The following is a 27,031-nucleotide window of genomic DNA, read 5'->3' on the forward strand; positions in this document are numbered from 1 at the left end:
TCTTTGGCCTGCAAGGTCTCCCGATCTGACACCGCTAAGATTTAATTTTCAGGGATTTATCAAAGATAGGGTTTACGTGACACCTATTGAAACTAGAGCCGAACTTCACCGGATAATTGAAATTGCTGGTCAAGAAGTAACGCCATAAATGAGAGAGTTTGCATTTGATGAATATGGTTGTCCGAGGTGAAGCTTGCGTTGCAGCCGACGGGGGTATAATTGAACCCACTTTGTAAACAATTATTTAGCGTGTTTTAAATAAATTATTGTATTTAATAAAACCCGAATACTGTTTTGAGCGTGCAAACTATTCTGCGTGTGTGGCATTTACATTTTATTAAAACTAGTACAGGTATTCCGAAATTGGAGGTTTCCGTAGGTGCATATCTTTGGTATATCTTGCTCGGATCAAATAAGTTTATTTTTGCTTGCTAAGCTTGATAATATTTGAAGTCGCGTTTTTCGGGTTTTTCGGTAAAAATAGGTCTTTTTTCATCGAATCAAAGGTATTTATAGATTTCAGATGATGCTCTACAAATTCTCAATTAGCAAAATTGATCTTGCACCTAGTGGTTGGTGAAAAAATAATTTTTCTAAAAGTGTGGAAATATTTTCAGAAAACGATGCAATTTCACCAATCAAAGTCCCCCGGTGTATTTACTTAACCTTAAAAGTTTCAAATTTCTAGCTTCAGTTGTTTTCGAAAAAAATCATATGTCCGAACCAAATAAAAACCCCTGTAAATAAAAATACACCTATTTACGGTGTTGTATATGAGCCTTTATAATCCTTTTAGGGTGTTAAATCTGAGACAAGAAAACCCCTTTAGGGATTTGTATAAACCCTTTCCACACCATTTTAACACCATTATTTTTTTCAGTGTAGTCATTCTCCCCAAGTAGAAATACATTCCTTCTTAATATTAGTAACGCAAAAAAGTTAGAGGGACTCCACAGTAGGGGTATTTTGATTAACAGTAAAATCCCCACCTAAAAGGGAAAAAGCTAGAGGTTTACTAATTCCTTTTAAGGTTAGAAACTATGCTCTTTATTGTCTCCCTAAAGTAACGGAAACGTTGACTCAGTGGAAGGTAAAAGTTTTTTGTTTTAAAACATGGCCTTTATTGGCGTCAAAATACACGAAGTAAAATAAACTAATTCACATTGCAATATTATTAATAAACATTCTTCAGGTACAATATTTACGTCAGCTTTGGTACAGCCCAAAAGGTCTTTAAAATTATCAAGGTCATTAACGAGAGAGGCATATTTCCTGGACGACCTGTACCAGCACCCGAATTTCGCGTCGATTTAACAGCCATAGCGTATAAAAGGCACAATTTTGACTAGAAAAGTTAATTTTTTATAAGTTTAAATAACGATTCTGAAGAAACATGTACACTTTAAACTAATGAACACGATATTGCATAAACAATGATTACCCGTGGTGCTAACCAGGTAGAAGACGTCCAGGGAATTATGTCTGTCGCTAGTGTGTAGATGTACCCAATTGATAACACCAGAGATGAACTGGGACACGATTGGGTAATCGTAGTAAACATGGTTAAAACGGTTCATAGCAGGGCAGAAAGGGCAGTGCGAAGTGCAAAGAGAGTCAAAAGGTTGTCCAAGATGATGTCAGAGTGTATCCTAATTAATTCGTGACAGGTTGACTGTAATTTTGTAATTAGCCAACCCAATTTGATGTAGAAAAGTGCGATACATCAGGCTGAGTAGGCTAAATCTCAGCAATTGGGGCCGAGTAAATAGTAAATCAGCCACTGTTTCTGTATACCTGCAGATTTAATTACAAATAAAGAACCTGATACAATCTCCCATATACCTGCCCTCTAGGGCCTGCTACAATCTCTGTACACATTTTTATATTTTAGTTTACTTTTGTTCAAAAGAAACAAAATATGTGTATTATAATTTAAGAAAACAAATTGAGTCTAAGCCTCGGTCATAAGACGGTGAACGCGTTAAATACGAGAGAGTAGTACTTGAATAGGACTTTAAAGCGATGCCGCGTGACGCGTTGCAAATATATCCTCGCGAATATTTAGTCCACGTTCGAAAGTTTTGGAAATCTCAACCAAGAGTACCTACTTCATTAGGCTGGAGAACGGCCGAAAAAGACATCTATCGTATCATCCAGGTAATACACTAGAACCGGTTCTTGCTTTAACCATTAGTGTGAATACTTTGTTTCAAGGAGAAGGCTATTACTTACTTACAGTATCGCATTTTTATTTTGTTATTTAGGCTCGTAAAACTAAATTTCGAGTATGGACAGTGTTGCCTTAGATTTTTCATTTTAAATTTCCCGGACATTTGAAAATAGAAATATACCATTGAATAGTTCGGCTGAAATATAGGTACTACACCATTATTGATAAAAAATGTGGCCTATTTGTTGGCTAGTGTCTGTGTATATGGCAAAACTATATATTTTTTATCTTTTAAAAAGGGGATTTTAATTTATTTTTAACATTGAATAGAATTTTATTAATAAAGGATAAATCATATCCCTTATCTAAAGCTACTTTTTGAATTAAATTATTTCATCGGAAAGAGCTAATTAATTGTTACAATTTTTATAGGCACTTTCGAAAAAACAATAGAAAGCAAAAAAGCCGCTTTCTATGATTTTTTCGAAAGTAACTTATCTCCAATTCGAGACGAGTGGGGGGGGGGGGGGACTATTTCGGAATGGGAAATACCGTGGAGCAGCTCCCTCTGCCCCCCCACGGCTACACCCCCTAGTTGGAAGAGTTCCAATAAACGACGCAAAATGCCAAAAAGACTGAGTTTGCTTTAAAACGTTCCCAATAACATTTTAATATTCAAGTAATTAAAATTATTTTTCTAGTACTTTGGAAGAACACCAAAAAAAGTAAGCTTTTGGACATACATGGGGACGTACTTTTGGAAAAAAGTGTTTTTATTTGTAATTCTTTTTATAACTTAAACCTAGCGGACATTTGTATCAACACGGAAAACACAACAAAAAGTGTAATATAAAGTGTATTTATGACGGCACTATCCAATTAGCTACTTTATTATAAATTAAATATAACTTTTAAACCATTTGTGGGATCGAATAACATTTAGAGTATCAAACTATACTCTATATAGTATTCTGCGCCGTGGGTTGACCGCTCTCACTAAACTACATCTAATAGCGTTTTCCATTGAAATACGAAACGTTTTCGGAGCACTCTTTTGTTTCCCTCCGACTCTTGAGTTGGCGCAGCTGGAGCACTCCGGGAGCACTCCGGGAGCACTCCGGGAGGGAGTACCTTGGTCAATGGAAGACGATCCTCCCTCTCGGAGTTGCCCCTTTTTTCCCAATGGAATACGATTTTGATTTTGGAGCACTCCGGGAGTGCTCGGAGGTTCCCAATGGAAAACGCTATTAATCGAGGGTATCACCAAGCAGAGACGTCACCACTTTCCCAACCCACCATGAACTTTATCTTCGATAATACTTAATATTATTCGTGATTTTTGCTTCCGAAGTTTCCCACAAGACGACAGGGAATACCATTGGAAATATAAAGAACACAAGTATAAGGATATGCTAATACCGCGTAAAATAAACAATGACTGAAGAGATTTGGTCACACAAACATTCTACCTTTTGAAGTACCATAATTTTTCTAGTTAAATTACATAACACATGACAGTATAGTCGATTTCAATTTATTTAGCGAAAACTATAAAAATATTAGGAAAAATTAATACTAAATTGCAAGTTCAATGTGTACAGTTGTAAAAATAATTCTTACTTCTAGCTCCGATACGAGAACCTGAATGGTCGCTGTTTCAAGTAAATATGATCCCCAAACTCCCACTTCCAACTACCAAGAACGTATTCAGGTTACAAGAGAATGAGACCACCCTCCATCTTTCCTAGAGTGATCTGCCCACTTTGGGCCAATAAGGGGAATGGGAAGACACTCCTATACGATCGCAGGCTCTGTTTCTCATGAAAATAGAGGCTTTAGTTGCAGCCACATACTCTACATTCTAGAAACTACTTAATGTTGCAATGGTTTGCACTGGCACGATTAGCGTTATAATATATTATTCGTAAGCTGTAAATTTAAAGTAAATAGCCACATTCGAAAAATATTCCATCTGTTCCTATTGAACAACGAGTTTGATGTATGCTCTGTGACACTTACCAACTGCGTAAAATTATATTTTATTCAGAAGTCGAATAACTATTTACGTAAGTATTATATTTTGTTATTTTGGTCACGAAAATACGCTGCCGCAAATAATGATAAAACCTATTAAGGAGGATTATAGATTTTGATATTATGATGGACGCCAGGTATATACTACATCTTAACATTAGACCTAGGTCTTAAAGCTATGGGAGAAAATTAAAATATGTTCAGGTGATGTATGGGAAATGAACATGAGCTTCACGCTAGTTAACAATTTAAAATTAAGGATAAGAAAACCAATTTTCCTAAATTAATAGTCTACTAAAGTTGCACTAGATGGCGATAGCGCAACCATTGTCATTTATTTACACAATAGACAGGTTAAGCTACCCTTTGAAAACGTGAACGGGAAAACTTGTGCAGATCTTCCAGCAAAAATCTACGTCTACAATCCTACAAGTTTACCAAACCCGATTTCGACGGGTACCTGAAACTATCTGAGTGTGTTCGATCATTAGAAATAAAATGTCGGTTGTACGCTAGTGTTATCAAGGATCCTAAATAACCAGGATGAGAACCGTTGGAAAAACACGGCAGATATATCGTAATCGCGCACACGCATGCAGTTGAGAATTATTTATCTCTCAAATTTTTTTCCATCCAAGGACTCTTAGCTTAAGGGTTGGTTTTCACTAGCGCAAAACCGTCGTGACGACGGGCGTGAACGCAAAAATTTTCTATTAGGCCTAACGAGGATTTCAAAAGTTAGCGCCCGCCGTCACGGCGGTTTTGCCTTAGTGTAAACCAGCCTTTAGATCGTCGGCTCGTTATGTCAAAGGTAATTTTTTTCGTCGTATTACAGGTATGGCTCGAGTATTAAAGACTGAGAACAGGGTGAATTTCTAGCCCTCTAATCCTCTACTCGATGTTTTGACGAGTGACAGCTTAACTGACATCCATGACAAATTGATTGGCGTCTCTGAGAGCTTGAGTGACCGCTTGGACAATTCTAGATATTTTACAATTCAAAAACAGTCTGAGCCGTCGGTCAAGCTGTCCAAGTTGTCACTCCTCAAGAAATTAACAAATTCACGCAAAGTGAGTTTTGACTGTTTATAAGAGTAGTAATATGAAGAATATACTTTAAAAAAACTTAAAAATTATTGTTTCTATAAGTTTAATTCTAAGCCTTGGACTTTTCTCATAGACTTGTTCTAAGTCATGAAAATAGTGAAAATCTTGCCATAATAGAAGAAGAAATTGATCTCCATGTACAACTTCCTCAAACTATTTGTGAGGATATTAAAGCCGGGCTTATTGATGGGAAACAATTAAAACCAAAGGAGAGTGCCCCTAAGGAGCCTGCTACAACTTCCGCGAAGCAGATTAAGCTTAAAGTTAAACTTGAAGGTTAGTGCTTGGTTTATTATTTATGGCAATTTGTTCAAAGAACTTTAAATATTAATATTTCAGTTATCTGCAGTATCAACTTTCAGCGAGCTGTCAATTACGGTCAACATAATTTTGGGGAACTTTAAAAAAAACACAAGCTGTGAAGATAAAATTGCTCTCTACTCCGAATTAGGAAGAATTGGTGCGTCAGAATTTCTTCGAAATATCCTAAATTTTTTTGGAAGAAGACTGAAGAGATTGTTATTTAGATTGAAGCTGATTAAGTCCCGCCTGTAGTTCCCGCTTCTCAGGTTGACCATGATAATAAGAAGCAAGTTATTTTCTACCACGTAGTTGGATCTACTATACACTCTGTGTGTGGACTTAAAAGAACAGCTGGTATTCACCCCATAGCGTTAACTGGAAATGTTGTTAGTTGGATCTTAAAACAAAACCGACGGGGGCTCACTTTTGCAATAATTCAAACATTTGAACTGTTTAAACGCATTAACCAGGAGCTTGGACCATTTTATAGTAAAAAATCTTTTAGATTAATTGAAAGTTTCTGTAAGTTACGAGGAAAAGGGCTTACTCTCTTTCTGAAAGAAAATGCATAAATCTACCCCTGGATTACGAAAAGGATTGAAAAATAAATTAGAAAAGAATCTGTGATCTTATGCAATTTAACAAATGATGTGATCTTTTGAAATATAACAAGTTCTGTGCTCTTACGAAATTTAACAAATGAAGTGATCTTATGAAATTTAAAAAATGCTGTGATCTTATTAAATTTAACAGATCCTGTGATCTTATGAAAATGAATTATCAGACAAGGAGACTACCCGAGGTGTAATACACCGATTTTGTTGAAACTGAGGGATTAGGTAGACCTTATGGTAGTGTGAAAATTCTCAATGGGAAAAGTTTAAATGGGCATTCGTGTTGCCATGGCAACCGAAAATGTTATTGAGAACTCCAAACGAAAAAAATCTCCATTTAAAAAAGCATGGGATTTTTTAAAATTAAAGATTAAAAATGAACAAAAAGACCAAAATTGGGTAATATAAACAATAGTCGCTAAAATTGAACCAAATTGGGAAAAATTAAAAAAAAATTCGCTAAATTAAACCAAATTCGGAGAAAAAATACTAAAATTTGGTAAAATAAAAAAATTTCGCTAAAATTAACCCAAATTGGGTAAAATAGAGCATATCGATTGTAAAAGGAATCAAAACCAAAGTTTCTAAAGTGTTAAATATCAGTGAAGAGGCTTTCGATATAGATTCCTCAAACTCAACTGAAACTTTAATAATGGAAATAAAGGAAAAAGTAAGAAATTCCTCTAAAAACGACCGATGAAAGTTATTTACTTTAGTCCCCATTTCCTGGCCAATAATAAAAGTCGCGGAAGAGTCCGGTGTATCCGAATACCTAGCTAAAAGAGCCAGAGCACTGAAAAATTAGTTTGGAATTCTACCACAAATTTATAAGAAACCATGAATATATCTAGCTATGATATAATCGATGATAGAAGGGCTATATCGTAGGGTTGGATATTCATAGCTAGATATATTCATGGTGGAAGCAAATTGTCAACGGAAGTGCCAGTTAAAGCTGCTACCTTTTCGAAGAAGACGACGTGTCGAGAATGTGGGTAGACGGAGTTAAAATTCCAAAACAGAAAAGTCTTTTACTATCTAACATACGAGAAATTTAGATTCAGTTTAAAACTGTTTATCCCGACTTAAAAATTGGATTTTTGATGTTTTGTAATCTGAGACCGAAGTGGTGCGTGACTGTTTCTTCCAAAGGAGCTCATACCGTGTGTGTCTGCGAGATTCATCAAAATATAAAATTAATGGCGCTAGCTCTACCAAAGAAATTAGATTATAAAGGTCTGATGTTAAAATATGTTTGCAACACCGACGAACGACAATGCATGCTTCACGCATGTGAAAAGTGCCCTGGAAATGAATTATTTTCAAACTGCATAAAGGCAATGTTTACAGAAATAGAAATGGATTTAGAAGATGAAATTACCTACAAGTCGTGGCTACATGTGAATGGGAGAACTAACTTATTGACATTCATGAAAGTGTGAGTGTTTTCATTGACACTTTTTAGAACGTATTCGCAAAGCCATTCCACATTATTTCATTGCTAAATCGCAAGCTTCTTTCTTACGAAACCTCCAAGCGGAACTTCCAGAAAATCCAGTTGTTGCCCTACTAGATTACGCTGAAAACTACTCGTTCATCGTCCAAGACGCATCCATTCATAGCTTAATATAAGTTTGAAATGAAATTGAAGAGTTTAAGCTGCTGCATTATTAGTGATGAAAGGGACCACGGTGGGGAAACAGAGCACTGTTTCATCAGTGTTTTCGTTAAACATCTACTTACCCGTCTACCAAACTTGAAACACATCCACTGCTTCAGTGACGGAGCCGGTTCGCAATACAAATATTGCAAAAACCTCTTGAACCTTTGCTACCATGAGTCCGTGCGATGGGCTAGGCGGAATGGCAAAGCGCTTAGTAGCAAGAGCTTCACTTCAGCTACCAACTGAAAGTCAAATACTAACACCAATTTAGTTCTTTGAATGGCCTCAAGTTCATATTACTGGTATTTACGTTAGTAAACAAGACGTAAAACGAAACTTGGAAAACATCAATAAGAGACTATCTAACAGGGGCGCCGACAGGAGTTTTTGGCACGTAGGGTAAACATTTGATATAGCCCCTACAAAAATTATCAAAGCTAGAGACCTTTCTAGAAGAAATAACACATTAAGAGAAATGATTATTGTCAATTTAAAAATATTTCAAAATGACAAGAAAATATTTTTTTCAAATAATGGAAGACATTCTCCAATTTTTTGCATTTCCAAATTCATCCACAACGCTCATAGGGTTCTCTCTAAGATTTATTTATAACCTATTTTCTCCCATAGTTCGCGTAAATGACTTTATTCACTTTAGCGAGCTAAAACTTCTTTCGCTAGTTGCGCTTGAAACTGATATACAATTGACAAGGTTAAAATATTTTAGGAGATCGCGGAAACCCTCCTTAATTGGAATAAGATGTTTGAAACAATCGTCAACGGTTTTAAAATTTACATCAATTAAAAGGTTTTTAGCAACTTTAGTTTGACATTTTAGAGCGTCAATATTTAAAGAAAATCTTTCAAATGATTTAAAAAAATTAACTACTTCTTCAGGATTTAAAAAGTTTTAATTTTGAGGTTCAGCTTTTAGTAACCTATTGTTGTCCATAAATCGCGTTTGAATTTCACTTGAATAGAAAGTGATGCGTTGCTTTTGACGTATGGTAACTCTTTCATTAGCTGCTCTACTACCAATTGTATCATAAACAAAAATATTTTAACACTTTTTGTTCTGAGTGTTCATTATTTTTCCTATTGTTTTGGCTAAAGCGTCGGGATCAGCTACTGCGATTTCTATCATATTTGCCACTTTAGACGCCTCAGCCCCATTTTTTTAAATTTATCTTCGTTTTTCATATCCTTTAAAGATTTTATAGTTCCTTGACATAATTCATTAGCTCTCGAATAAAAAAGCTGTGATTTTGCAGAACATCTGAGAGTGAATTACTCGTTTCAAGAACTTCGTCTAAGGCGACTAACATTAATATATTGCCAAAATTTTTAAATTGATATACATATACATTCCTTACATTCTGCCCCTTCTTCAACTTTCCCATTTTCAACAATATTTTCAAGTGCCAAAAGTACCGCATCGATTCTACTTCTAAAATAGTGTGTCCCTTTTTTTAGTAGACCATCTGGTCTGACAGCTTTGAGGCATTTTTAAAACATTTTTGTAGCCTAATTCTTTCTGAGCTTCAAGAAAATATTCACATCGAAGCACTGAATTACTTTGAAAGTTATATATTGCTTGAAGAAGTCCAATCCTCTTATTTCAGAAATTTTGGTTAAGCTATCTACAAGCCCTAAATGAAGTCGATGCGCGTAACAGTGGACATAAGGGAAATTTCCCCGAAAGCGGATTGTATTCGAACGTGAACTCCTGATATATCACCAGACATTACGCTTGCACCATCGTAACTTTGCGCAACACAATTCGATATGGATAGACCACTATCTCTTGTAAGTTTAATTATAGCTGATGAAATTGAAATCGAATCAAAGGTATGCAAGTCTGCAAAGCCAAGAAACCTTTCTTGAATATTACCATGACATTTATATCTTACACACACGCATAGCTGTTCAACACCTCCATTGTCTTTGGATTCGTCAGCGATAATGCTATAATATCCACCAGATTCATTTATCTCATTCGCGATCATTTTTTGAACTAAGTTTCCAGCAATATCAATCAATTCGTTTTGTACAGCACTATGGATGTGTTTTCCATTATTGGGCATACTTTCAGAAATTTCTTTGAAATTGGGTCATTTTCTCTTAATAAGTTCCAAAATTTCAACAAAATTTCCGCTGTTCAACATTTTGCTATTTTGTCTATGTCTTCGATATGCAATATCTTGTTGAGCACATAATAAATACTACTTCTACATGAGTTGATGAAACGGCTCTATTTCTTAAATTTTTTTGCTGTTGGCTAATCTGGCAAACAATCTAAAGCTTCAACTGTCGTAGGTACCCGAAGCCATCACCGTTTTGTTCCAATATCAAAATATGAACTTATGACGTACCGGATATCTCATGACAATTTCGGCACAAGAGTTAAAGTGGCGCAACCCGCGCAAGAAGATGACCATTTAGTTTCGTTTCAAGACATCTCGATTGTTGGTGCTATGTATGATGCCGATTGGTAGGTACATCGCGGTAATTCTCGAAACATTTAGAGAAGAAAATGACCTTTTAGTGAAGTTCATGAAGAGAGATAGCACAACCAATAATTTGTATTGGCCATTGGTTGATGATATATGTGACGTTCCTCCTAATTCAATTGTATGCTTAGTTGCAGACCCCAAATCAACTGGTTCTAGAACTAGAGCTAAAACATTTAAACTTGAGGAAACCGATTTGGAAATTATTAAAACGTTAGTATTAAAACATGTTTAAGAGATGGAGAAGTTGTAAATTTTGTATTAAGAAAGCATCTAAAAATGTAATTTTTTCAATATTTTAAAAAGTAACGATTTTGTAAAAATCGGCAAAAAAACATTTTCGTCTAGAAAATAAAGAAACAATCAAATATACCAAAATAATTTGGTATCAATTCAAAGCTTATCTTGTTCTCTTTCTAACGGTGTCCAAATATTTTGGTATTTCACCTTGTGACCTAGCTTTACGGCGTACCGAATGTTACCCCGGAAAATTTTTTGTTTGTTCAATTGAATAATTAAAATAAAAAAAAACATATTTGACAAAAAGAAATAAATAGAACCACTGAATTCAAATTTGAAAAAATCGGTAGACCCATGGTGACATCATTGGGTGAGTTGGCGTGGAATGACTCCTCTACATCACTAGCAAAATCAGAATTCTGTCTTTTTGGGGCTCTGTCTTCTCTTCTGGTTTTGTTCCGGGGAGTGTTGGGTGGAGTGGTTATAAAAAAAAGGGTGACCTCACGTTGTTTGGGGTTCATTGGTGCATTTAATACTCGTGTCCTGTGATTGTGATGGCATGGATGACGTCGTCTGACCTAGGTAAGTTCACACGTGGTCGCGGGGTGTGGGGTGGAGGTGATGCCAGAGGGTCTCGGGGTTATTTTTTATTTTTGTCTCCAATCGGACACTCGTGGCGCACCCTAGACCTTGTGGTTGCAGCATTGGTAAATCGCCGTTTTGTTGGGGTCTTGTTACTAAGGCCCGCGAACATGAAAATGGTTCCATGGGATCGCTGTGAACTGATTGAATATTTCTAGTCTAGCCTTTTGCCTAACTAATACTTCGGAAAGGTTTTTGGAAAGAACTTGGGTTCGGAAGGTTTGGGGAATGTATTGCACCACGATTATATGACACAGAGAAAAACACTTCGATTAGCACTATTATGCGAGGGATTTAATTTCAGCCTTGCTGAAGGTAGGGATTTAGTTTATAATTTATTTTAAGAGAACTGTTTAATTAATCAACTTAATTTTATATTTTATGGTGAGGGTAGATCAACTTCTATTTTCTGTATAAACTATATTTAATTCGTATGTGGCTTTCAAAAGTTATTTAGGTGTCAATTTTGAAAGGTTTGAATGATAATATTCCGCTTGAACAAAATATCAGTCACGCTTTTATTAAGTTGTTAGAAATAAATTTGTCATGAAAATAATAAGTAATAACATATCAGCTAGGCTAATACCCAAGGCACCTTATGAAAATGATGAGAAAATCAAGTCAAATAAAAGCTAATTTCCATCCCCGTCTTTTGACGCGATAAATTGCACTTGGGAATAGGCAGATAAAAATATTATCCTACGAGGAGACTTCCCATCAGTACTTCCCCCGCGTAAACCTGCGAAAAATAGGATTTCTCTGATTGGTCGGAATTTACGTCCAACATCGACGATTTTTTTGCAGTCTAACGAATTCGCAATTCGCGAATCGGCAAGTGTGAAGCGATAGATTCTCGAAAGAAAAGGTTTGTTAATGTTTTTGATAAATGTAAATTAAATAGCATTTAACTAAAACAGCAAACAGATCCTTCAATTCCAATTAGACGATTCATTTTATATTTTTAACTTATAATTTACGTGTTAATCATAAGAAACGTTCGCGTTTTTATAGTTTTGATATCTGTACATAGATGGCGCTTCTGTTGAACATACGTCACAGACTTACTTCCCCTTTCTACCCCCTTTCCGAAATCCTCTAGTAGTGAGGGAAAGAGAACAACTTAGTCGATATATTTTTATCGGCCTATTGTGGGTATAGATATTTCCATGCATAAAAAGTATTTCATAAAAAGAAAAACGCTTTGTTTTTCGGTCTGGAAGAGTGCAAAATTTCCAATTCGAGGTCAAAATGTAACTTCATAAGGAAAACTCCTCCCACATGGGGAGTATAGCAGTCTGATAACTTCGGTTCATTTGCTTCTGGCCTAAGTCATCAATCGACTTTTAAAGCCATGAATTCAGGTGGCCGGGTTACCATGCGTAGGAGGGTGGTGGCAAGCCCTTCGAGTTTCAATCTTAAACTCAATGTTCTAGGTTTGGGTACATAAATAGGGTAAGAATCATCGTTTAAAAGATTATCACCGACTGCAAGGTGATCATCAGATCATATCACTCAAAATATAATAGTCTGCAAGGTGCTCAAAAGATCATATCACTCAAAATATCATAGTCTGCAAGGTGCTCATCAGATCATATCACTCAAAATATCATAGTAAGGATCAATCCCTATACAATCTTTTAATTTAAACATTCTATATGCATTGGGATAGTGTTAGAATAAATAAATTAGTTCAACCAAACTATAAAAATAACACTTTATTAAACTCACTTTTAAATTTTTAACCTCATTTTTTTCACTCTTGGTCGCCATTGCACTTTTAAAAACAACTCTCTACACCCTCCCCCCTCAAAAAAGTGTCTAATGGACTAATTAACACAGGGACACCCCGTTCCCATGTAAAAGACCCTTGTTACATGCTCTTCCTCTTTTTATCCCCCCCCGACAGAATTTTACTCGAGTCAAAACGTCACAAAAAGGAAACGTCTACCACCATCTAGTAGTTTCATCAATCTATTTAACCCATGAATATCTAACTCTATCATTAGCCACGGTATACTCTGAGAGAACTCTGGGCGGAGCCTATTTTCGCGCCATTCGAGGGATTTACTTTTTTAAGCCAATAAGAACGAATTCGGACATGATGCCATTTTAGCGCAAGATAGTTTACGAGAGTAGAACCTAGGAGGATGAAAACTAGGTCACTTCCTTGATTAAAGAAAGAAAGATTAAATCCGATTTAATCGTGATTATTTTGATTAAACTCAATTTAATCACGATTTTGTTGATTAAATTTAAATCACGTTTTATCATGATTAGAATGTTTAAATCTGATATAATAATAATAATGATTAAACGATTAAATATGATTAAAATGATTAAATCCTGATTGAAACGATTAAATCATGATTAGTATGATTAAATCGCGATTATAAATTTGAACGAGAATCAGAATGATTATATTGGTGATTGGAATGATTATAATTGTGCTTGATTAGAACGAGCGGATTTGAATAATATTATATGAAAAAAGTAGTTCCTATTACAATGTTACCGTAATTACTAAGCTGTGATAACTCGTGTTACAAAGCTGTGATGTTTTCGGATGTTTTAAATAAAATGTGATAAGTTATTTTTTTAATCATTTCAATCAAACACAATTGAGATAAAACCATCAATATTTTTAATATTATTTAATATTATTTAGCGACTTGCACAAGTTATAAGTTAGAACAATGAGTAAAAACAACGGTATTTAAAAATGCACAAAAATTTGTTTATTGGAAGAATCAATATTAATTATTAATATTAAATTATCGTACTTTAGTTTGGATTTTAATTATAAAATCTCGATTCGATCGATTAAAATGATTAAATCGTGATTAAAATGATTAAATCTGATTAAAATGATTAAATACGATTAAATGATTAAATCCTGATTAAAAAGATTAGATCCTGATTAGAATAATTAAATATCGTTTAAATCGTGATTAAATTGATTAAATCGTGATTAGATTTTTTAATCTTGATTACCCTGATTTAATCATTTTAATATGATTAAGACGTACCCAAAATGGAAGTAACCTGCCACTCGTGTTTGCCATATTATTATTAAATAATAAATGCTCTGTTTTAATTTTATTCTAATAAAAACTATTCTAATAATAATATAAAATAGATAGATCTATTTATTTAAATAGATTAATGATAAATACTGCAAAAAGGAAACATAACCATAACTCGTCATTTTTTTTTAGGAACTAACGCTTCGCCTGTTTATAAATAACAGCTGACTCAGCTGAGTTCTACTCCACCCCACGCGTCGCCAGAGGTGACCTAGGGTATTCCAGTTGAATATTCATGAATCATGGGTTAAATAGATTCATGGTTGTTTTCGATATCACTTCTGAATTTTGAAATAGCAGACGGTTCTATCTCAGTTTTTACAGCGGTCGTTTTTGCCATGACAATACGTTTTTTGATAGTTTTTTAGCATTATAATATTTTTATTAGGAAAAATGTGATTCCAGATACAGAAGTAAACAGCATATGAGTTGAGTTTTTTTATACCATTCCCTAAATCATCATCATCATCTACAAAATAAAATCAATATTACAATAGAGAAATTCTGAAATTGATAGCGGTAAAAAGACGGTTTATTAAGCCTTGGTAAACACCGCTCGGTAAACACTTACCAGAAACAAAATCAACATCCAATTTTTCCCCTTTTTTCTAAGTGGAGAAATGAACATTGTTTCATAAGTTAATGAAGGAAAATTCAACTTCTATTTACTTCAATTTAAGAAAGATAATTCTAGATAATTTAAATCCGAATAACGAAACTTTACGCGCCACAACATGGTAGCCACAGGGACTAACATTTTGTTCATTACCCCCTTTTCTGATACCAGTTCGTTGAAACGAAACCGGATTTAACAGGCAAGCTCATAATGGGATTTATCTCCAGATGGCGACTTCGACGTCTTGGGAGAAATCAGCCTATGTACGATTCTATCATCTAGGGAGCCAATATTCGTAAAAATGCTCGCCGCACTATATGATAGGGAGCTGCTATATGATAAACTTCTGGTTTAGCAGAATAGGAAAACAGGTCCGTGGCCACGGGGTGGGGGGCATTCGGGGACTATGACCCTTCAAAAATAAATGTTGCCCCCTCAAATGAAATTTTTAATTGCCCCCTCATGCCCCCTCAATCCATTCGATGAAATTTTCCTTTTGGACCACTTGTCTTTGTTGAAGGTGTAGATCGTTATTTATAGGAAACTATATCTTAATAAAATACAAGTTGTAGAATGGTCTGCTTCAGAAAGCAAGGTTTTTCTTTTTGTTGAACACCAAAAACATTTCACGGCGCCACTTAAGTTAATTTTCGAAATTAGGTAACGAAAAAAATGTGCCCCTCACAAAAAGCCCCCTTAACGAAATTTTTCTGGCTACGGGCCTGTAGGAAAAACAAAATGTATACTTATCCCGTAAGACATATATTATGTACATCAGGTACTGAAAGATGAACGCGATGTTAATAAGGTCTTAACCGACAGCCAAATATTGTGGCTGGTCCAATTAAGTTGTAAGACCAAGAAGCTTGAGCTCGACTGATGTTGAGGATGGAATACAACGCCACGAAAATCAAACTTTGACTATTTGACTTACTCCACAGAAAGAACGCTTCACACGCGCAAGAAACCGCCACTCGGAACCGCGACAGAGCACGGATTCTAATAATTATCGTTATAATAAAGCTCAATTTATTTTTTTACATGTACCCACTTAAGATTAAATATTTGCAATATCTTCATATCTCTATATGAAGGCGTTTAGTCTATTTTCAAGTCATTTATCGCAAATTTTTACCTCGAGTCTAACATTCTAACTATTTTTGTCTTGGAAGATAACGTTCGTGAGCTTTAAACATAAATTGAATTATATTTACAACTGGCGATTGCGTAATTCAAGATTTCGATATCAGTATAAATGTAACGCTATCACTCACGAGGTAAGATTATTAGCTTAGTATATCAAAATTATTTGAAAAAATAAATATAATCAAAAAATGTAATCATCTGAGGTTTATACTTTTTAGGAAATTGGGTCATTCAAATGTTATCGCCTTGCGGGTAAAATTTTGGCCTGTATGTAACTTAACGTGGTTTTTTTATCAAATTTTTGAGAATTTTGAATCAACCCATTTTGGTTTTTGACTTCGTTATTTAATTTTTAATCATAAATAATTCACTAAGGTAAAATTTTTCAATAGAACAACTTTTACTGAACTACTAATAAAAGAGTAATTTGAATTATTCGTATAGGATTATACGTAAACGCAGTGACGTAACAGGGAGCCACTGGGTACACGTGCCTCAGAACTGTATGATTGTATGAACCGGCAAAAAGGTACCCTTAAAAATAAAACTTGCCCCTCATCTCAAAGGAAATTTCTTTTTTCTCCCAGCGGCCTCAGTAACATATTTACTCTTGGAAGAAACTCTAAGATTCGAACTTCAATGATCCCTCGACATCCTCCCCCCCCCCCCCCTGTGAAACATGGGCTTCTGCTTTTATTGCTCCCCTCTCTCTATCCATCTCAAAACGAACGTAGCGTCAAGGTGTGCTCTACCTTGGCGGTTGAAATAAGGTGGTGCACCGTCCTGAATGTCTTATTGCTAAGAGTAGATCAGTTTAATTGTTTTGCCAAATTGTCAGAAATGACTGACCAGTTACTCTCTGTGGAAGAAAATAATGTCTAATTAAATGGTCGTCAACAATGCTGCGCCAAAAATTTAAACTAAACTTTTCTAGCCTTCTAGGTGTAATCATACACCAATGTGGGTTTTCTTGGCTCCGCTGATGACTGTTGTGAAGTAAATTTAGTTGTCCGTCACCGGAAAAATTCGCCTCATCGACACCTAACATAATACTTGGGGGTTAGGCTTCCTGATTTTATCTCGTCAAAAGCCACTATCAAAGGTCATTTTGCCTAAGATAATCAGCTTGGTCAAGAGCAAATGATAAGGGTGGTATTGATTTCCACTAAGAATTTTCCATACCATAACGTGATTGACACTTAATCGGCGCCCAACTTGCTCGGTGCTTGTTCCAGGATCGTCATTGAAATTAATAAGTATTGAGGAAACTGTGCTTGAGAAAATCGTTGAACAAGCGAAGCATTCCTCCGAGCCTGTTCATACATAGGATACATAGCCACTTAATCATAATTTGTAAAGATAACTATGCTTATGGTGAAATGGCTACTGTACAAATTAAACTAAATTAGCACAATCATTTAAACTTTAAAAGAAACTTTCCTTAAAAAGTTTCACACTCCAAAACTGTGAAGAAAACCTTTATGAATGAATTAGTTTCTAATTAAAAAGACTCCAGCAAATCACACCATATTTTTTAAATTAAAATTATTTTTCCAATAAAAGTGTATTTTTCGTTGTGTTCTATTTAGTGTTCACAACATTTGAATCAAGAGATGTTAGCCATTTCATGAAATTGCCCATCTCAGAAAATGTTTTTAAAAAAAATTTGATCATTAAAAAAGCAGATTTTGTTTCATTAAATATAAAATCAAATTATTTATTAAAAAGTCTTTTCAGATAAACGTTCATCTGTTCACCTAGAATGGTAAGGGAAATTTTCGACTCTTTGTTTTAATTCAATGTTGAAAGTTTTGTATCGCTTTTTGGACTGATATTCAAGGTGCCAAACGGTTCACTTTGGGACCATAGATCTGCCGACATTTTTGGTTCAGTTTCACCCAGAGAACATGACCTTTATTTACTGACCGACTTAACCGAAACACTTTTACTTTTTAAACTCCTTAATATTTTATGTCACACTTTCAAGGCTCAAATTTAGGAAAAAGGTTTTCAGATATCTTCATTTCCTTCTTAAATTAGTGAAAAGCTGAGGAAAACCAATATTTTGAATTTATAAAATAAATTATTATTTTTAAATTCAAAATTTAAAAAAAAAGTACCAATTCAATATCTGTAGATCCAAACTCCTCAACGAGGGGGCTAGCCACTTCCTTAAAATCGGTACACCGATTAGAGGCATAGCTAGTGTTGTAAGGCGGAAAATATTCCGAGGAAAATGACCGAGGCCCTATTTTCCGGAAAAGTTTCCGTATTTTTCCGGAAAAATTAAAAAGTGTTCATAGCATGATTAGTATAATATACTGTTTGCAAATTTAAACAAAGCGGCATTTTTGCCTAATTTTTTCGAATTTAAAAGTACAACTAAACCTCTAGACTAGTTTAAACTGATTAACAATGTAACACTATTAATGTTTTGTAGTATGTTTTATGATATTATACATTTTATATCGGTAAAAAGTTAAAAACATTAAGAACCTTTAAAAAGTAATTTATGTTAAAAAAGTTTATTTTTCTGATTTCCTGAAAATATTACCTTATTTAGGTAAAATTTGCAAATATTCCTTTATTTATCAAATTCAATCAAATTTTCTCAATTTTACCAAAGTTTGGTTTAAGTTTACCCAAACGTGATGAATTTTACCCAAAATTGTTAAAATTTAGCATATTAGTTGAAATTTAAATTTTATATTTTTTTGAGTTTTCAAAATTTTTCGCAGGGTACCCCCTAGTGAAACCAAGAAAATCCCATGCTTTTTTAAATGTAGATTTTTTCATTTTAAGTTGTCAAAAACAATTTCGGTTGCCATAGCAAAACGGAAGCGCAGCGTAACTTTTCCCTTGGTGAAAATTCATGTTACCCCAAGGTCTACATACCCCCCGAGTTTCATCAAAATCGGTGATTTACACCTCGGGTACACTCTTCGTAAGTTAAAGATAGTAACACCTCGACTATTTGCAAGCTTCCGAAATTGAACCGCGCGATTTACTTCGTAGCTTGTAGCAGTACACGACTGGCCATGTCAGAGACATCAGAATTAAAAAGCCTCCATTCAAGAGAAAGATATCCTTGTATGATCCGATTGTATCGCGGAAATAATCTGCAAAAATTGGTGAAATGAATAGAGCATATTGGCCTATTAACTTCGAACAGCTACATATACCCCCGATAATTAAAGAGCCAGTAAAATAACTGCATCAGGTTACGTTTTCTTCAAAATTGATCGACATCTTTCCCATTTTATGCTATGTAATTATACGCTACGTACTAATAAGGTTTAAATGACACTACTTAATATCATTGTAGTTTTTATAACTTCCCAGCTAAAGTATGGTAACCGGAAAATTTTATAAAATTTAAGTTTCTAGCCAGCAAAAAATATTTCATTTTACCAATATTCCTAATTTGTTTGAAATACGCTGAAAATGACTAATTTTTGGTTTTATACATTTTTAAATTTATTTGTTCAATTCGTTCTCCAATTTCTCAAATTTTACCTATTGGTCTTATAAAAATTGCCGTATCCAATGACCCTCTTTGGAGATTTTTCTATAAAACACGGTTTGCTAGCAATTGGTTACAACTTCCAACGCTTCATTGAAATAAGCAATGCATTAAGTAATGGTTCATAAATGGAATTGAAAAAGTGTACTTACCGATAAGTGGCTCCCTGGTCAAGAGGATGAGGCCCGAGAAAGAGCTCGATAGTCCAATAGCGAAAGTTAGAGTTTCTTGAGTGAGATAATTCCTGAACATTATCGGTAATACCGAGTTTATCGCGCCCTCCATAAATCCCAAAACAATGGCGAAAATCACAAACATCCAATACTCGCTCACTATGGTAAGAATAAAAGCCAAGAGACCATTAAAAAATATGAGAGTGAACCAATAGATTTCAAAGGCTAAACATTGCTTGTCCACGATCCAGCCGAGTCCAATGTACCCAATTAGTTGTCCGACTCCACACGCAGTCAACACGGGCACGGACTTACTCGAATCTATGCCATGATCACTCATGAAATCCACAATTAATACGTTATAGGAGCTACTCCAGAACCGAGACACAGTCGAGGTCAGCGTCAGCAAATAGAAAAGTGGACACAGAAATAGGACTTTAAGCGTAAGAAGTACCCTATTTAAGCATTTCGTGTCCGTTTTTTCTGAGCTATCAGTGACCGTTGTTACGGTTTCAGTATCTGCTTCGATAGAAATGTAAGATTCGTCTTGAATTTCGAGGCTGACAATTGGCCGCTCGTCCTCTTCCTCTGCTTTATCTTTTTCTTCAATACTTCCCCTTTCATTTATCAGAAGGGCCGCGGCGATTCCGTTCAAAGAGATGCCCCCGATGAGCAGGAAGTACGAGTGAATGTCGTAATTGTCGAGCAAGTACTCGCTGACGGACGGAAAGACAAACTCTGCCAATGCCCCACCAGCATGCTGCACTCCGATCATTGTCACTCTGTTGTGCCGGTAGACTCCGGTAATTAGAGCCGGTATGACTGTCACAGTTACGTGTAAGCCGACATCTAAATGGAGAAATTTTGGTTATTTATTCAAAACCTTTTACATATTAATATTAAATATTACTTTACTTCTTAAAAATCCATAAAGAACAGTTATTACGTAGATGTTTTTGCTGAGGAAACATAGTGATGCGCTCACAGAAAAGATTAACAATCCAATAAGAACGACCACCTTGGTTTGGCATCGAAGACTTAGAACCCCAGCCAATAAAGCTGAAAATTCAATAAAACATTCTTTGATTGTTAAATTCGTATATTTTAAAACCCTTGTCGTAAAGAAAAAAGCCTTGAAACTGTGGACAGTAAAGTCTGCTCAATTGCGTGTTAAGAAAGGCAAAATATCTAGTGCATTTAACGGAAAGATACTAGATAATTTCAGGTAAATCGGTGGCGGTAATTTCGAATTTGAACTTTTTACGGTTGAATATCTAAGTATACCTGCGTGCGTTATATAAATTCGCGTTATATTTCGAAGTGATAATTAATTAATTAACCTAGATAATTCTTAAAAACAGTTGTTATAATTTATTTTTAGTATTAGAAGTGAGGTGAATCCGGGGTAAGTATAGAACAGGTTACGCCGAGATTACCACTGACGTACATAAACGTGCGATTTGAGGAAAGTTTAGGAGTATAATACTAAAAACACGCTATAATGACCTTAAAAATAATAATCTTCATTAAATATTTATTGATTACTTTGAAATTTAGGCCATAGACATTTCTAAGGCTAATTAATATAACACGTGTAGGAACCTTTAGGAATTCAACAGAAAATAGAGGAAATTCGAAATTCCCGCCGCGGACTTATCGGAAATTCGTGCTAGTATCTTTCCGTCAAATGTACTGGATATTTTGTCTTTCGTAACCTGCAAATGATAATAGTAACGAATTTAGTAGTTATTTTAGCCTTGATTATAATAATTTGTCCCAACCAAAGGAAAATAAATTTGACTTGACCAAGATAACTATTTTCACAGAATTATGAATTGTTTATCCTAGCTCGGCTTAAATGCAACTGCGAAACAAGTGGTTAATAATGAACCCAACAATTGCTTAAATATATTTGAAAAGCCAATTTTAGTAAAGTTAGCGCTTACAGCAACTGATCCTCTCGGATCAACTCCGGCGTAGAGTTTAAAGTTCTCTTCACACTGGCTATATGGGTTTCCTCTGAGTTCTCTTCTAAAAACACTCGTTGAGGTTAACGGTAATAGTGAGTAGAGGGAGCTGTTGGCTTGCCCCACCCTCCTACGCATTGTAACCCGGTCACAGAATGATGGCATTAAAAGTCGCTAGATGGCTGGGGCCTTGCTGATTCTAATTATTTTATTTATCAGTGATGACGAAACAAATAAATATTAAGATGTAATGCTTTCTTATACTTTCACTAGGTCTAGACACCTAGTGACGCATCGAGAAATCCTTCAAGGGAGGGGCTCAATCTATGTAAAATACCTGAGGGTGTCGAGAAGGGGGTTAAATTATAGTACAGCCAAAGCTACACCGAAGGAGGGAGGGGGGTTGGACACGGAAACCCTCCCCTTGTCTACGCCACTGAGACTAGCGGAGATATTCCGCAACTCTCAAATATGATTTATATATTTAAATTTGAGCTTACATGACGGCATAAAGGATTATAGCCCTTCCTTGCGATCTCTCCCGCTGTGCCAAGCCATCTCATATTCCGGTTGTAAATAGTTCGACCAGTTTTACCTATCTTTTCTCATTCTCTGTATCTAACCAAAAATACCTGTCGAGGATATCTTTCAATTTTGTTTCGGGTAAAGGGTTTGTTTCTTATTAGAGCGTAACATTTCTTAAAGTGAGAGATTTTATCTCAAAGTGTTCATATATTTAATCTATTGTGGGAACTATCGTGTGAACAGTTTCTGGGTCACGTAGGTTATCGCGATTTTCAACGGTATTTGAACACTTTTAAAGTCAGTTGATTTATGAAGTTTTGATTGGCTCACTCGAATTAACAAGAGCCAATTCGTTTAAAAGAGTTAGTGACCAGGATATTGGGATCCCGTAGTGTTGATGGAAATTATAAGTGTCAAGGAGAAGTTAAACGGAGAACGAGAGAAGAGTCGTAGATGAAAATTGGTTTTAAGAGTTCCTGCCATTTTCAAAAAGGTACTGCTATTTCGGTTTCTGATACGTCATATATACTCTCGTAATTCGGAGTTTTGAATGCAAAAGTCGTAGTCTGTGATATCTGTGTTGCCAAATTTGTGGTGAGGACCAAAATAACTAGGTGACGTATCCGTATTATTAATTGTTCAACTACTACCTAAAGGGAGCTACACCCTACCAGGTGTTAAATTATTATATTTACGGTGTAATATCACACCTTTTCGTGATTTAAATTTGGGACAAGAAAAAAAACCTTAATATATTATTAGCCCTAAAGAGTGCTTTTTATACATTTTAAACCCTTAATATACCATATTTTTTAAGAGTGTATGTTGTTGTTTATTGAATATTGGCGTTTGCGTAATTATTATGCTAGTTGATCGTATTGCGCTATTTTGCTGGTAATTTGAGTTTGTTTTAGTCTTTTTATACCATTTAAGTAAAAAAATGTTAAACTTACAGCCACATATTGTTCCTGGTCCGACTAAGTTGAAGGGCCAAGAAGCTTGGGCTCGACTGATGTCGAGGCTGTTGTACAACGCCACGAAAATCAAACTTTGAGTATTTGTCATACTCCACAAAAAGAATGTGGCACACGCGCAAGCCACCGCCACCCGGAACCGCGACAGAGCACGGATTCTAATTATCAGTCTGTTAATGCCCATTTTAATAGAGCACACGAATCAAACAGGAATTTTTTTTCCCAGAACTCTAGCTTTGGCAAAACATATATCTAAATAATTTCGTACTGGACGATAATTTTCGGGAGCTTTCAGCCTATTTGTATTGTTTTATTCTAACACTGTAAATAGTAACGCTCTTTTGTATCGTATTGCCTTACAACGCTATCACTGACGAGGGATGATAATATGCAGCTATCAAAATTGTTCGACAAACAAATACTTATCAAAAAAATACTATCATATTACTACTTATATGTTTTGTAAAGGGAATGAAGCCGCAGCTTTTTGGTGTAGAACACCAACACTTCCAATTTAAGGCCGTTCCATTACATGGCATAGATATTTCTGGCGCTATTTAGTGAATGCGTTGAGGTTATATTCCCTTTAACACTACCTGAGCTCTATCAGCTTTTGGTATAGTTGAATGCAAATAAATTAGCCAAATATATCGTAATCTTTTCATAAATGTAATTTTAGAAATATTTCACCCTAAATAAAAATGCTAAATAATTTCCAAATTTAGTCAGGTTTTTTAATTTATTTCATACCAGATCGAAAAATCTATCACAAAGAACATTCGATTTCTTAGCCATAGCTCTTACACAATGGTAATATTAAACTATTTCGACTGCAGTATCAAAAGTAATTTAAATTTCAAGCTTTACTATTTGTTTCGAAGATAACGAGACCACTAAGAAAAACAAACTTTTGCATTAATGGAACGAGAAAGGCACGAGGAACTTTAGATTTCATAATAATCAGCTATGCTAATACCTAAGGCACCACCTTAGGCCTAAGTCATCAAGCGACTTTTAAAGCCATTAATTCAGGTGGCCTGGTTACAATGCGCAGGAGCGTGGTTGCAAGCCACGCGGGTCAACAAATCCCTACACTAAATATTACCGTTAACCTCAACAAGTTTTATGGAAGGGGAAACCGAAGAGCTCGTGGGAAAACCCCTTAGTAGTTTAATAGTTTAAATTCCCCTGTATCGTTAAAAGGGCCTCAGGTCTGTTGCGATGCAGGTTATAAAAAGGAGTTTATAGTATTATTATTTCACCAATTTCTAATGACGCGGCTTTGTAGAATGAAACCCAAAAACTCACGAGCAACTGGAAAATGGACAATTGTTCCTGTGAAGGCTGTTAATTTGTTAATAAACTTTTGCTCAAACCAAAGGCCTGGCTAGTTTAAAGCCGGTGTAATTAGTATTACCTGGCTTAGGATAAATGGAACAAATTTTTGTCACAACGCATGATGGAATAACACGCCTGTTGCCTTGGCCTAATCTGCCCCAATGCGAATATTTAAATTGACGGAAGGCAGCATGCCAATAACGTTTATTTGGATCATGTGCATCATGTTGGAATCGTCCCAAGTGAAACCTAGCTACAATTTGGATTTCCAAAACATCACGAGCAAGTACGACATTGGAAAATATGGGATGAGCAGTGATACAACCTACACGTGGATTTCTAGAGCAACATTTATTCTCATCTGGGGTACATTTGCACCATTGTCGATGTCCCTGAGGATTTGGATTTGGCTCTGGTGATCCCGGTGGTTCCCTCTCGCTTATTGGTCCTTCATACAAATTTTTTAGCTCTTCCATCTCCTTTAACATTTCGTCTATCTGGTTTTCCCACACGGTTGTTTTTCCTTTTCAGGTTGTTTCTCCTCTACTAAATAACTTTTTAATCATATGTGTTTGTTTTCAGATTGAAATTTCTTGATAATAATCCGAACTTCTTCATTCGTAAGAAGTGCAACATCAACGTCGTAGGCTGAAGCATCATTCAGGTCCAAAGGTAACTCATAGAGAAGAAGTATTATTAAACAAGAAGTAATTAAATAATTATCACATGGAGACAATACCCAAGTTGTAGTTGTTTCACTACTATGAACATCATTCTCTTTTCCCATTGGACTGGCAACGTAGTCATTGTCTGTTTCTTTTCCGATCTTGACTACAGTTCCTTTTGCCATCAAGGTAGGATCCACTTCTTCAGCTGTGACTTTTCCTTTACCCATAAGGGAAGTTCGTGAGACTCCAGTAGACTAAATAAAAAAGATAAATAAAATAAATTTTATCATTGATGTTCTTCTCATGTTGGTGTAATAAAGCCGTTCATTGTTAGTACTCACTTTATTTTTCTTGTTCTCCAAAGGTGGCTTTTTAAAGTTTTTTGATTTTGGCTCAAAGGCATCATGTAGTACTGGGTCAGCCCACTTATTTTCATCAAATGCTACTTGCAATTTCCCATTACAACATCCATCTCTTTTGCCAAATGAACAGTTGCTTGTGCAAAAAGCACCGCGCGCTCTACAGGCGCAGCCGTGCCTTTTGCTGCTTAAGCAGTTGTTTTTGCAGAAACACGACATAATAACTTTAAATATACCTACGAAAAATAACCGTTTGAAGTCTTCTTATTTTTTCAAACTCGCACAAAGAATCCCAAGATAAAGAGGCAAAGCCCCACAACCAATCACGTGGTTAAAAAAAACCCTGTCGCCAAAATTCGTGGTTTTCGGGTTATTTTTAGAATCTTAGATGACGCCATCATCAGCGGCCAATTCACATTTTTATTTACGCTTAAGAAGAAGTGCGTTTTCCCCCGGAATTTTCACCCCTGTTGCCTGTGATGGACCCCTTTAATAAATCAAGTGAAATTATTTTTATATCATAAACCTTGGCTAGAATTTAGCGCTTCTAACCAAATTGTTATCTGTTAGCCGCAATAGATTTTTATATCAGATAAACGGATTATACTTGCTAGCCCTTCAGCGCCATATTGTTGGTGTCTTTTTTTTTTCAATCTACTTCTATAATCCGCCATAGCCATGGTTAAACAGTTTATTAGCATTAACTATTAAAGTTGGTGGAAATAAATATATTTTATTATAGACCAAATAAAGCTAATAACGTATAATATAGACAATATGCTCTTGGCACGAAGATCACGTGTTGGTTTAGAGGTAATTGTTTAGTAAAAAAACGACAAGTTAGGTTTTCGGCGCCATAATCGAGATAGGCTTAAACTTAGGTGCCCAGATGGTAAAGGGGCTCGTAAAGTAAAATTTTGGCCGTGGTTCGTCAGTGTCAAAGAGCCTTTAGCCTGGGACAAAGGGCTATTGCAGGTACACTGGTGGTAGTAATGGGTGGTCTGGAGACATTTAAGTCTGGTGTGTGTTGTAGTAGTAGTATAAGAAACTTTAATTTGCAATAAGTATGGCCATTAACAAAAAAATAATCCATCATGATTTTCGGAGTTATGGCGCAATCGAGGTTCAGTTCAGCGCCGGCACCCTAGTCTACAAATATGCACAATTCAAAATAAACTACTTTCAAGTGCAATCACATACTACTCAGATTATGTAACATAACATTAAAACAATAGGAATGGGAGTACTTATTGTTCGTACGTTACTTTGGTTAGTAATAAGCTGTATTTAAGTTGAGATGCTCCCCGATTCTCTACGACATGAAACAGGATTGGTCAGAACGTGGTTCCTTGTGACGTTTTTGGTAATCCTGTGTT

General features: G+C 35.4%; 1 protein-coding gene and 1 long non-coding RNA gene across 5 annotated transcripts; one reads left to right on the forward strand and one right to left on the reverse strand.

Moving 5' to 3' along the window:
* The first annotated feature begins 4,928 nt into the window (after window positions 1–4,928).
* On the forward strand, window positions 4,929–6,673 carry LOC149959168 (uncharacterized). 2 transcript variants are annotated; one of them, XR_016478375.1, is made up of 4 exons: window positions 4,929–5,015; window positions 5,385–5,587; window positions 5,651–5,771; window positions 5,839–6,673. It is a non-coding gene; the product is annotated as an uncharacterized LOC149959168 (long non-coding RNA). The 2 variants fall into 2 exon arrangements; XR_016478376.1 differs by lacking the exon at window positions 4,929–5,015 and adding an exon at window positions 5,061–5,275.
* A 12,043-nt stretch (window positions 6,674–18,716) lies between these two features.
* Window positions 18,717–23,481, reverse strand: LOC149959169 (monocarboxylate transporter 12-B-like). Of its 3 annotated transcripts, none has more exons than XM_090165150.1 (4): window positions 23,270–23,481; window positions 20,740–20,883; window positions 19,804–20,673; window positions 18,717–19,247 (listed from the first exon to the last, which is right to left on the reverse strand). In XM_090165150.1, exons 1-4 carry the CDS (start codon window positions 23,472–23,474, stop codon window positions 19,099–19,101), a joined length of 1,368 nt encoding a protein of 455 aa, XP_090021276.1. In that variant the 5' UTR covers window positions 23,475–23,481; the 3' UTR covers window positions 18,717–19,098. The 3 variants fall into 3 exon arrangements, with proteins under 3 accessions (XP_090021276.1, XP_090021278.1, XP_090021277.1); XM_090165152.1 differs by lacking the exon at window positions 23,270–23,481 and adding an exon at window positions 22,292–22,350; XM_090165151.1 differs by lacking the exon at window positions 18,717–19,247 and adding an exon at window positions 19,650–19,739.
* Window positions 23,482–27,031: the final 3,550 nt, after the last annotated feature.

The sequence above is a fragment of the Leiobunum rupestre genome, chromosome 2 (assembly GCF_980474605.1).
Source record: "Leiobunum rupestre chromosome 2, qqLeiRupe1.1.hap1, whole genome shotgun sequence".
NCBI lineage: Eukaryota > Metazoa > Arthropoda > Arachnida > Opiliones > Sclerosomatidae > Leiobunum > Leiobunum rupestre.

Excerpts from the sequence above, each read along its gene's own strand:
- LOC149959169 (XM_090165150.1), bottom strand. The coding sequence starts at position 23,474 with ATGGGCATTAACAGACTGATAATTAGAATCCGTGCTCTGTCGCGGTTC. Across the intron at positions 20,884-23,269 it reads ACCAGGAACAATATGTGGCT|CTTTATTGGCTGGGGTTCTA; the intron begins GTAAGTTTAACA and ends TTGAATTTTCAG. Across the intron at positions 20,674-20,739 it reads TCTTTATGGATTTTTAAGAA|ATGTCGGCTTACACGTAACT; the intron begins GTAAAGTAATAT and ends TTCTCCATTTAG.